The sequence below is a fragment of the Zingiber officinale genome, chromosome 9B, assembly GCF_018446385.1.
Source record: "Zingiber officinale cultivar Zhangliang chromosome 9B, Zo_v1.1, whole genome shotgun sequence".
Classification (NCBI taxonomy): domain Eukaryota; kingdom Viridiplantae; phylum Streptophyta; class Magnoliopsida; order Zingiberales; family Zingiberaceae; genus Zingiber; species Zingiber officinale.
In genome coordinates, this window is record NC_056003.1 from 5,842,071 (window position 1) to 5,854,152 (window position 12,082).

The window sequence follows — 12,082 nt, forward strand, 5'->3', positions numbered from 1 at the left end:
TCTTCATCTAACATGCACAATCAAGCAACTTAATGCCCCAAACACCACTTCATTCAAATAGTATGATAGTGCATATGCCCTATCTTGTCTTTTTTATTGGTTAAAGTATTCAGATCATGCTCTTGATCCCTGTCTTTTAACTACGCTTTGGGAACTCACTCTTCCATCCTTCAAATTATCTATGAGGTCACAGCAAACTGCACTCTATATAAACAACATACTGGCGTGTAGAGAGGAGACGACATGGATAAGCACGCACACCAATTTAATTTCTTTGCTCTGCTTTAATTCTTTGTTTCTGTTTACCAAGCTGAGGAATCTTATTGATGACCGAGGAAGATAATTGTTCACCGTCGTCCAACAATCGCGGCTACGGGATGAAATTGTTCGGCTTCGACGTGTCCGAAGGTCAGGAGGCCGGCGGATCGACCTCCGACGCCGCCGACGCCACCACGACCGCCTCCGGCGGCGCCAGAGACAGGGCCAAGTACGAGTGTCACTACTGCCGCCGGGAGTTCGCCAACTCGCAGGCGCTCGGCGGCCACCAGAACGCGCACAAGAAGGAGCGGCAGCACCTGAAGCGCGAGCAGATGCAGCGACAGCAGCAGCAGCAGAATCTCCTCTACGGGGGCGGCGGCGGCGGTAGCCGCAGCAGCAGCGCGCTGTATCCGCGGAACCCGATTGGCTGGGCCTTCGCGCCGCCGCCCCATCTGCTAACGGGCCCACCCGCTGCCGACTCCGCCACCAGGTGGTTCTATTTTTCGCGCACTGCCAATGAGCCAGCGGCGGCGGCGGAGCCCATCCACGTGGCGCACGGTTGCGCATTTCCTCCATCGTCCCCTGCCTCGGGCTTCTCTCGCGTCCCCGCCGGATATGCGCGCGGAGCGCTTGCCCACGAAGCGGGCAGCGGCCACGCAGCCGCAGCGGAGACAGGCTCGAGCTCGTTCGCGAGGCCGGCGAAGAATTCGGCCGGACCCGGCGAGTCGTGCAGGTTGGACCTCAAGCTCAGCCTGGCTCCAGGCGGGTGGTGACTCGGGTCAATTAACTAATTAGCACGCTTCGTACGCCACCAACGACCGGTTCAGAGATGAAACGGAGGGATCTTTTAGCCATATAACAAATGCAAAACCTTGTAGTTAATTAAAGTTCTTTCTTTTTTTCACCAGATCTTTTCTGAAAGATTTGTGAGCATATATATATATTATATATATATATATATACAATTCTCTAATAAAATCAAGCCAATTATTCAAATGAACGCATCATCATCTTCCCTCCGCATTGGACAAAATCTTTATGGAGTCAAATACTTGTCTCATTTCGAGTTGATATCAATAGTTTTATGCCGGAGAGAACTCAATTCTCAAACCCCATAATCATGAAGGATTTCAGATATCTATTGGAAGAAAATATATTATATTTTACACGATAGTGGATGCTATACACATCGTGCACTTTCAAGTAATGTGGATGCTAACGCAGTCACGAGTCTTCGAGTTCGCCACGCATGCATGTTAATTTTTTCAGTGTTTGGGCTTTACATGCCTGTTAACTAATTACTCAGAACCCTCGTTGATTAATTAATTCAATTATGCGAACAGATATATCATCCTGAGATTCGTATCTGTTATATTAATCATAATCCATAATTTAATCAAGCACCGATGCAATTAATAGATTTGACACCGATTGACTTGGGCCTTTCATCTCCCACTCACTCGACTAAGTGCTGATTGGATAAATTAATTGCCAGTAGATTTATGGCACCTGGTCGAATTATTATGAGTGTTTTCGCCAATGTCATGTCAAAATAAACTAATTAACATAATTGCGTGTGTTAACTTTTGCTAAAGTTTAATTTGTTGTTGGTAGACTGTCATGAAGGTTTATTGGGTGGGTTTTTGACCAATTCAGATGGTAAAAATTTGGAGTCTGATAAAGTTGTTGAAGTAGATTATTCTTAAATATGAGACAGCACATCTGAATTAATTAATTAATTAATTAATTCCTAGCGCTATGATACAGTAAGTGTCTGAAATGACTTGGAGTTGTTCAATATTTAGTTGCTAATTATGGTTTAACATATACAATTATTCAATTATCCCTTTGAACCAAAGTGTCACAGCATAGAAGTTACCTCAAGATGGATAATCTAAAAGTCGATCACTTGTGTCAGGTAGAATTGACAATTTAGATTAGGCGGATTGATCCGTCTCGTGGAATAATTTAAATAACTTAAGAGATTGAATTAAAATTTTATCAATTTATTTTACGATGATTCAGACAGACTAACCTGCATAAACTCTAAATCCGCACAGATCAACTCATAACAAGCTTGAGTTGGTCTACGTGTTGAAATTTTTTTCCTTTCCAACATTTAAAATTAAAGTTAAAAACTCAATGGACTCATGAATTTAATCCGCCTAAATCACAACTCAAAATTAAAAAATTTAACTTTTTTTTTTTTTTGTATTTCTTGATAGGCTCGCTCGAGAAAATAGAACAATTATAAATTTTTAGTAACGGGGCTAAGGTACTAAACTGATTGTTCTTGTCTAAAAGTTGGGGAGATGGATGCTGGGGATGTGACTTTCTTGCTGACCTACAGTGGACTCCGCTCCCACCTGCAACATAAGCAACGTTAGTACCGAGCAAGGGAAGGGTCCCCGGCAATGGCCCTCCGATGCTCAAGTCAGTTTCCGACGAAACAAGAAGTATAGAGAACTATAGCGCAACACTAGAAATCGTGAGAGAATCATACCTCTGTCAATGCTTGGACCCCCTTTATATAGGGCTCTTGTAGCGTGTGTGCACGCTTCTTAAAGCGAGCATGCTATCCCAAGCTTTCCCTAAAGCAACATGTCAATAAAGTGTCCCTGACACAATAACTTAATGGGTCGAGCATATCTCTTAAGTGATAGTGAAAACTTCCACCGTACGATTCTCTGTCTGACCATGCCACTTGTCAACGACACTAGCTCCCAAAAGGATGTCGAAGAATATTCCGCTGTATCTGTTGCTTGGCCGAGCGGAATGATCGCTCGGCCAGAATTCCAATACCCTTGTGTTATTTGCTGCCATACCGAGCGGGGGAGCCGCTCGGTTGAAAGTCCTCTGTTGCGCCGAGCGGGAGAGTCGCTCGGCTAAAAATCCTCTGCTCGTGTCGTCCATAGCCGAGCCGAGCGAGATAGCCGCTCGGCTCGGCTTCTACATGTCCCTTGAGCTTCGATCTGATTACTCCTTGCGCACAGGATGATGGGTCGCTACTCAACTCTTCAATCGACGTATAACTAGCCCAATCGGCTAGCCGATCATTCAACCGTTGATCATCTTAACTTTAACTTCCACGAAATGTAAGGATGGGGGCATCGCCTAATCACCACATCACTGATGATAAATTTTTTCCATCGATTCTCATTCCTAATGAAAATAAAAAAAATATTTATCCATCTAAAATCTTCTTACAATTGAAAGCTTTATCCGCCTAAATCACAATTCAAATTAAAAAATTTTAATCTACTATCTAATCTGTAACTCATCTGGGGATGAATTGAATTTGGAATTTATCAGCCCGCAAGGATGGTCGATCGATCCGTCCCATCACGGATTGTCCATCTGACAGCAGTAGTACCAGGGGCATTAATCTTCAGTTTCGGCTATATGCCAAGAAACGGCCTGCATGGTAGAAGAAGGCCCAATCCAATTGCTCCAAGTCCCTTTCCTTTCAGTTGCTGATCAATTCAATTGAATCTACCTCTTCTTATTTTCATTTGTTTGTCAGATCACCTCACGCTCAAAGGTGAATCCTCTCTGATGGAAGAATACGCCGGGATTCCGAGCTGCTTCAACCCCTGCCTCCCTGCCATGGAGATGGAGTACGGGATGGATTTGATGACGAGCCAACTCGAAGAGTGCACGATGGAGATCCCAAGTCTCGAGTTAATGAGCTATTTCGACGAAGATTACTTGTCCATCTACGTGTCTTCTCCAAATGAACGCTCGCTTGCTTCCCCTGTTTTGCCACTGCCCGTGGCATCGTCTGCCGCAGAGCTGAGTCGTGGAGAAGGAAGGAAAACGAAGAGCATGGAGGTGCATGAATTAACCGCTGAAACAAAGATCAGTGAGAACAAAAATGTACGTCAAATTAAAGAGATTCAGAAGCACCTGATTTAGTTCTATTGCTCTTTTTTTGTCAGTTTAATTACATGTATGTTTAGCAGAGCTCAGGGAATGGGAAGAGAGCGAGAGGCAACTCAAAGGAAGCAGACAAGCCGAAAGAGGTGGTTCATGTGAGGGCGAGAAAAGGCCAAGCCACTGACAGTCACAGTCTAGCTGAGAGAGTGAGTGCAGCAAATATATATATTGCTTAATATAAATATAATTAACCGTTATCTTAACAATTTCAATCTGTTATAATTAAGATGCCTAAATGGTTGCAGGGCAGAAGAGAGAGGATTAATGAAAGAATGCGGGTCTTACAAGACCTCGTTCCCGGCTGTCACAAGGTAATAATCAATAAATGCATATTCGTAAGATTGTGATTCACTAATTTTAAGTTTCTATGGTTTGCTTTAGGGTCTGGGCATGGCAGGAAGGCTGGACGAGATAATCAACTACGTACAGTCACTGCAGAGCCAAGTCGAGGTAGATATACGTTATGATGATACCTTAATCAATCTCGTATAACTTTCCCTGGCACATGACATTTGCGTTCTTGCAGTTTCTTTCAGTGACTCTTTCAGCTGCATGCTCTGTTTATGAACGCCATTCCATCGACGTGGAGGGGTTTTCAGCACTACAGGTGATCCTTAAATTTATCTCTCCTTTCCTCTCTAACTGTGGGGCAGTCAAGTACAAGGGCCACGCACTGTCCTTGTGCAGCCAAAACAGTAGGAACAGTCCTAACAAGGACTGTTTCGAGACAGGGTCATTTCATTGGAAATAATATCAAATCTTGATGTCGATCATAAAGGGACAAGAACCATTTTTTTTTTTGTTAGTTTTTAAATCCTGCAAGCATCCTATGTCAACTGGATGCCGTTAATTGGGCTCCACTTAACCGAATTCATTTTCTGTAAATCATATTAAGTGAATGAACTATGTACGTGTTTTGATATAGGATTTGTACCCCTGCAGGGTGGTGATGGGCTGTCGGTGGCAAGGGATGATTCTACCATGCCGTACGTTTTAAATTAATCCTACTCTTTCTGGCTTTGTGCATGATAATTACGAGGTTCTCATCTCTGCTTTTATAATGAATATATCTGAATCTACTTTGACATGCGATTGGTGTAATATTGAATTGAAGTTTAAATTGTAACTAGTTTTGTTGTCTTTGCAACTTCATCTTGTTTAGGCTTCTAACTTAATTACAATGGTTGTTTAACTTTTAGTTAATATAAATTGTCAAAAATATTATAAATTGGTTGTAGACTGCCAATCTAACATCTTGTTAATTAGGTGACATCCCAACAACTTGGACAAGGTTAGTGTGGTTGACATGTATATACGTAATTAAGATGATTACAAAAAATAAATGCCACAGTTCTTGTGAAATTAACACCTCTGTACGTGGTGAACTATTGCTGAGAGTTACTACTTTAGTTTTTTAATTTTTGAAAAAGGTTAATTAATCTCAATCTACCTTTTCAGGCGATGTTTATACATCAAATTGATATATCATATGAGACGCAATTAATGTTTCTCAACAAAATTTTAATCGTGTGATGACTTGCTGCAGTCATATTTGAAATTCATAGTAACCTAGTACTAGACTTATCATATTATTGATTGAACAATCATTATGCATAAATTTTCCTTCGGCTAATTAATTAAAAAAGTTATGTGATCCACCAATCCTATGAGGATGTTTTACCTTACCAACCTTTCAAAAATATAAATAATATATGATAAACGCTTCTCGGGTGTTAGTCACAATACTTGTTGCATACTTGAGATCCTATGCTTAATGCTTTGAGAAACCTTTAAGCATCAAAACATGTTCAATTGGCTTCTACTAACAAGCTTTCTCATAATGCAATTTGATTACTATCACTTTTTATCTTGATTTACACTAAACATCAACTCAGCAATAGCTGTTATAATGCAGTGGGCCAAAAATTCATAGCCCAATCGACACTTCAAAATGTACATATACTTCAATTCATTTATCCATGTACATCGCGTGCATGCTACAATTTATCCAGGCAAGGATTCTTCTTGTCTGCTCTAAGGAAGCTCAAGAAGGTTCTTGTGGGATTGATCGATCTTGTTTGGAACATTATTGATTCGGGTATTACGAACAGGTCCCGATATAATATGACAGTCAAAGTCAAAGTGAAGTAACGATCCGAATCAAGAGGGAATGACAGCCAAAAAGTCACTCTTGACAAAGCCTAGCCCATCGTCCAATATTAGGGCCTCCCAATCCAAGGACGACCGACCTAATGATCGGTCTGATTGAGGGACCTAATGTGCCAAAATACTTTGTGTATATCCCATTGTTCATTATCTGCTCAGGTCGAAGGGAAGACCGGCCTGTCGAAAGGCCGTCCGATAACATATTCGGCTGGATCTCAATAATCCAACTTTTTCAACCAGAGTACAACTTCATATACAATTAGTCAAACATATGAGTTTTGCTTTTCATTCTCCCACCCTTTTATGTACCATCAGCCAATTAAAAAGGTGACTAGAGTTATATAGCTCAGTATCCTTAGCCCCACAGCATGCAAGGCAACTCTCAAAAGAAGCTCGACTGGATTCCCAGAGCTCAAAATATCACTTCTAAGGATAGGCCCTCCAAATACAAGGATGACTGGTTGAAAGAATTGGTCAGGCCTTTTGGGGCTCGATCAATGCATAAGGCCGGCACATCGTAGAATTAATCACTCGAACCTAGGGACTTGGTTTTATATTACTTTATAATTAGACCTTCAGCATCACACAACATATATTCGAGCAGCCCTAAAGGTAGAGCATCCTCGCATAACTCAGTATCTCATTCATATATCGAGTTGCCCTTACAATATACAGTCGGTCGGCTAAATGTCTGATCGGGGCATCTCTAGGAGACAACATTATCAGAGAACCGCAACAATTTATTAGAGAGTAACAATCATTTATCATAGAATATTCTTCTGTTGTTACATGAGCATTCAATGAAACCTTCCTCGAAGGTGACTCTACATTTCCATCAATTGACATATTATATGATAGTATATTTTTTCAACCGCCTCATCAATGACGCCATTTACAAGGCGCACACGGGTAAGAGAAGATTCCTCGGACGATGATTACACACCTCCCAAGTTATATATATTTCCTTATTCGACAACTTCTGATACTTGACATTCTTTGTCCTATCTATCATCTCATAATTGAGGAAGTTATAGAAGTGATATATAAAAGGGGTCTTCTCCGATGGCAAGATACACAATGCATTTTACTATGTGCCCGTCTTGCTACTCATTTATTGTTCTACTTCCTACTCAGAAAATACACTGATTTGAACGTCGGAGGATCTTCGCCAAGGACCCCTTCTGTTTGCTCGTTAAAGTGTGTGCAAAGAGGATTTGTGCACCAACTCATAATCTTTAATTCAATCTAAAAGTCTTCGGCCAATCAATGTCGCTGTCATCTACCCAGGACGTCATCTCTAACTTTCAAACAACATCAATTATGTTCCTAAATGATTCTGAAAATATAAAGCATAGTTAAAACCCTGGTATTTCACACGACTAAATCGCCAATAAGATGCGCGATGATGAAGAGTATAGGCATTCCGTGTCAGATGGAATCCCTGGAGACTGAAGAGTTCCTCTACTCCACTTTGGTTGAGCTCGCACTGTCGCACATGACTTAGAACCACCATCATTGTATCTTACTATCTTCTTCCAGCTCAAGCACTTTGCCTTTCCGTTGTCGTTGGTCCTCAATGAAGACCTACTCATCATCATCCTTGAATTTGATTCTGTTACTAGCATCTTCACAGAGATCGGCATCTGTTAACATCATAAAGCAATTAAATAACTAGTGTGGTCTAAAATTGAAAAGCAGACAACATACAATGTAATATGCACCTTGTTCATGACAGAGTATGATGGAAAGTGAGGAGTGGAACGGGGATTTCTTGACCGAGGTTTCCCTGAGACGTTGCTGATCGGAATAGTTCTTTTCGGGAACAAAGAATTGTTGGATTTATCTCAATTAACTGGGTTTAATTGTAATTTGTATATATTAATACGAACTAAGTGATTTAACTTAAAGTTGTTGGATTTTCAAGTTGTTAGATATGTATCTCATATTTGTAGAACTCATTATCCGCATCCATTATTATTTATGGACTGATAATGAATGTTCACAATATAAAAAGTTGATCCTCAGAGGTTTAGGACATCTTTTGAGACGTCTCCTCGTTCTCCGTTGACGAAGAGGATTTGATTTTACATGAAGAACAATAGTAATTCCGTTGTATTTAGGCTTTTTATAATTACAGTATTTCGTATTTAATTATTATGTCAAATTTACGAATGAGACTAGATCATATTTTGTGTTTTCTCGATTCAAATTCTTATTTTATTTTTATAATTCATTCAGTTATAAGAAAATTCATATTATTGTTTATATACTAGATTAAAATTTTATAGTATAATACAATTTTTCGATTATCGAAAATCATGTAAGAGAAAATTATGATAGACTTATTTTTTAAATTTTTTATATTTCCACGAAGAATATGGAAATAATAAAAATCATCATTGTTTAACTTAATTTTATATAAAAGTATGATGATTCAATTGATTACTTTAATCGAATCATCGATTGATAAATTTAAAATTTTAAATAAAAATAATTAATAATTAATTAATTAATCATCTTAAACTTATGACCATGCTTATTTTCAATCGATTAAAATTATTTCTCGTTTTCGATTAATTTTTTTTTTTAAGTTAATGACTTCATGAAACAGGTACTGTTTCTCATTAGATAGATAAAAACAAAATGTTTCAATGAACAGTGTGTCATAGAAAAAATGTGGAAGAGTACGTACTGTTTCAACGTGAACAGTCGAAGGGAAAAAACTTAATGCATTTGAGTATATAATTTTTTATATAATTTTTTTAACAAAATATATATATATATATATATATATATATATATATATATATATATATATATATATAATCTAAGATTATTAATAATGATTAAATAATTTCTATTCGAATTAAATTTCTAGAGTTTTTTTGAGTCTATCTACCTAACGTGCTATTAAATTGAACTAATGTGTCGGCCTAAAGAAAGATACCTTAGATATGTTTAGTGCATTTTATGTTGGTAGATATATATCTATACTAAAAGTAATCGGCCCAAAGGAAGATTACTTTTATGTTAGATATATGCACAAAATATCTTACAACTATGAAAAAAATTATTACTGTATTCAGATCATGTACAAAATATATCAACTCAAAGGAGATCATGTGGTTGATTAAGGTTGTTGTGAGCTATGAACGGAAATATAACTCATATAAAATTCATATTATGCGCACAATAGGTTGATCCAAAGACACATTATGTGGCCAAATAAAATTTGAATTATATCTGAGAGTACCACTAACAAATTATATTTTAGTCTATAAATTAAAATGTAATGTTGTATTTAGTGTCTCATAAAGAGCTCATATATATACATTTAAAATTTTATTTTATTTACATAATTTATATTATACATGTTCTTGACTTTAGTTAAATCATGAACTTAAATAATTTTTTCTCTTTAATTTTAGTGCAATATGTAACTGCCAGTATTAATAACATCTCAATATTAACTAGTTCAAATTTTACTGAATGGAAAGAATACGTAATCGTGTTCTTAGGCTTCATGGAATTAGACTATGCATTAAGGAATGATCGCCCTGCACCTTTGACAGTTCTAGTACTATAGAGCAGAGGGTTGAATTTTAGCTGTGGGAGAAATCAAATTGCATGTGTCTGAGTATCATGAGACTTTTCATACCGACACCAATAAAGAGCTCAATAACAGAGGGAGGAGATTCGTCTAGGAGTTTCTTGGATCAATTGACAGACTGATTCACCTCAAATCAAAAGGTGAAGACTACCAGATTTCTTACGAAGTTGGTAACCATGTGGTACAATGATAAAGAAAACATAAGCGAGTACATTATGGAGATGTCCAATATGACGACAAGTCTGAAAGCACTAAAATTTGATATGTCTGAGGATATATTAGTCATTTTGTCTTGATATTTCTGTTTACACGGTTCACTCATTTTAAAATATTGTATAATACTCAAAAGGAAAAATGGACATTGAATGAACTCATTGCTCAATGCGTGTAAGAGGAGTGGAGACTAAAGATTGAGACATCTGAGAGTACTCACTTATCATCTGGTTCTCAAAGTACGAGCAAGAAGCGAAAGAAGATCAATAACAAAGGAACAGAAAAACAAACTACAGATTTTAAAGACAATGGTCATCAGGAGCACAAGAAGCAAGATAAGGAATTCATTTGTTTCTTTTGTAAAAAGGAAGGTCATATGAAGAAAAACTGGCTCAAGTACACCAACTGGCGTGTAAAGAAGGATAAATTTCTTAACTTTGTTAGTTCAGAAGTCAATTTAGCTATTATACCCATTGGCACTTGCATAAACAAAATAAGAGATAAAAAGACGAGGCTCACATATTTACTTGGTTACAACTGGGGAGGTTGTTAATCCAAGGAAGAGTTGAATCGCACTAACAATTTCCTTCAGGCGAAGAAGCCTCTTACAACAATGAACGCACATAAAAGAAGCTAAACAAAAACTAAAGGACACAAGTGTTGTTTCTTTGTATTTCACATTGTTGTAAAGCTTTAGAAGCAAGGTTGCTTATATACCCCTGCTCGGGACGCCTCGAAGGGTTCCAGGCGCCTGAAGGAGGTTAAAATTTTATCTCCTTCACAACGGATCGCAGTTAAACGCGATCCGGATAAAATATGATTCCAGGCGCCCGGAAGGGTTCCGGGCCCTCGGAGTCCCTGCGCCAGACCAGGAAAGTCAACCAAGTTGACTTTTTCAGTCCGGGCCTTCCACTTCGGTTTCGCTCGCCTTGGTCCGAGTCTTCCGCTCCGATTCCTCTTGCTTGGGTGATCTCGGCCATCCGGAATAGGACTCACCCGAACCCAACTTCTGACATTCTCGAGCAAGCTTCAGCTCCTGGCTTCTCATCCATCGGAAATGTCGCGCGCCTCCTTCTCGTCCACCCACGTACTCTTTCGTAGCACCTCGTCCCTTAGACACATCGAGCCCGTCGGCTCTCTCCCCGTGTCGTCCTTCTTGCTAGCTACGTCTTTTGCTCGATATCATGTGCTCCTAAGTTCCTGCACAATTAGACACATGATTAAACACAACAGGACCTAACTTAACTTCTTCACATCAAAATAACCTTGGTGTACCAAAAATCTCCCCCTTTTTTTATGTGAGTAACCCAAGTTAAGTTAGGGTTAACCAATATAAAGTAAAGGCAAAGAATTTGCAATTCAAGTACAAAACAAAACTTTTAAAAAAAGTTTTAAACTACCTCCCCTAGACTTAATCTTCCCTTCTCCCCCTTTTATCACATAAAAAATGGGGTACCAAAAAAACCTAAGGATAACTTGTCAAAAAATAAGAAAGTTTTTAGTTCTAAGAGAGACTTTGATTTTCCAATATTTTTTAAAAACTTCTCAAGTTTTTGAAAAACTTTGAAAATAATTCTGATATCACTTTAAAAAAATTTACAATGTCAATATTTTTAGAAACTTTAAGTTTTGTATAAACAATTTCTTAAGTTAAATAAATTAAAAAATATATATTTGAATAATTTTGGAGAAATAATTTTGGTAAAATAAAGCAGATGCTTCCAAAAAAAAACTTTGATAGACAAATAATTTTAAAAGACTTTAAGTTATAAAAAAAATTCTAAATTAAAAAAAATTGCAAAAAAAAAAACTGTTTGAGTAACTTTGACAACTATTTAAAGCATTATTTAATCATATTTAAATGTTTTTGTCAGTTAGTCCATTAAACATTTTATTTCA

At 38.0% G+C, this 12,082-nt stretch overlaps 2 protein-coding genes across 2 annotated transcripts; both read left to right on the forward strand.

The window, feature by feature from the left end:
• The first annotated feature begins 135 nt into the window (after positions 1-135).
• On the forward strand, positions 136-1,201 carry LOC122024503 (zinc finger protein GIS3-like). Its single transcript, XM_042583145.1, has one exon. It carries the CDS (start codon positions 327-329, stop codon positions 1,029-1,031), a length of 705 nt encoding a protein of 234 aa, XP_042439079.1. The 5' UTR covers positions 136-326; the 3' UTR covers positions 1,032-1,201.
• Positions 1,202-3,778: 2,577 nt separating this feature from the next.
• On the forward strand, positions 3,779-5,196 carry LOC122025213 (transcription factor bHLH75-like). Its single transcript, XM_042583984.1, has 6 exons — positions 3,779-4,134; positions 4,221-4,340; positions 4,440-4,505; positions 4,576-4,644; positions 4,721-4,801; positions 5,137-5,196. Exons 1-6 carry the CDS (start codon positions 3,814-3,816, stop codon positions 5,194-5,196), a joined length of 717 nt encoding a protein of 238 aa, XP_042439918.1. The 5' UTR covers positions 3,779-3,813.
• The last annotated feature ends 6,886 nt before the right edge of the window (positions 5,197-12,082 follow it).

Coding starts and splice junctions, on each gene's coding strand:
- LOC122025213 (XM_042583984.1), top strand. CDS start 3,814: ATGGAAGAATACGCCGGGATTCCGAGCTGCTTCAACCCCTGCCTCCCT. Junction 4,135..4,220: donor AGATCAGTGAGAACAAAAAT/GTACGTCAAATT, acceptor TATGTTTAGCAG/AGCTCAGGGAATGGGAAGAG. Junction 4,645..4,720: donor CACTGCAGAGCCAAGTCGAG/GTAGATATACGT, acceptor GCGTTCTTGCAG/TTTCTTTCAGTGACTCTTTC.
- LOC122024503 (XM_042583145.1), top strand. CDS start 327: ATGACCGAGGAAGATAATTGTTCACCGTCGTCCAACAATCGCGGCTAC.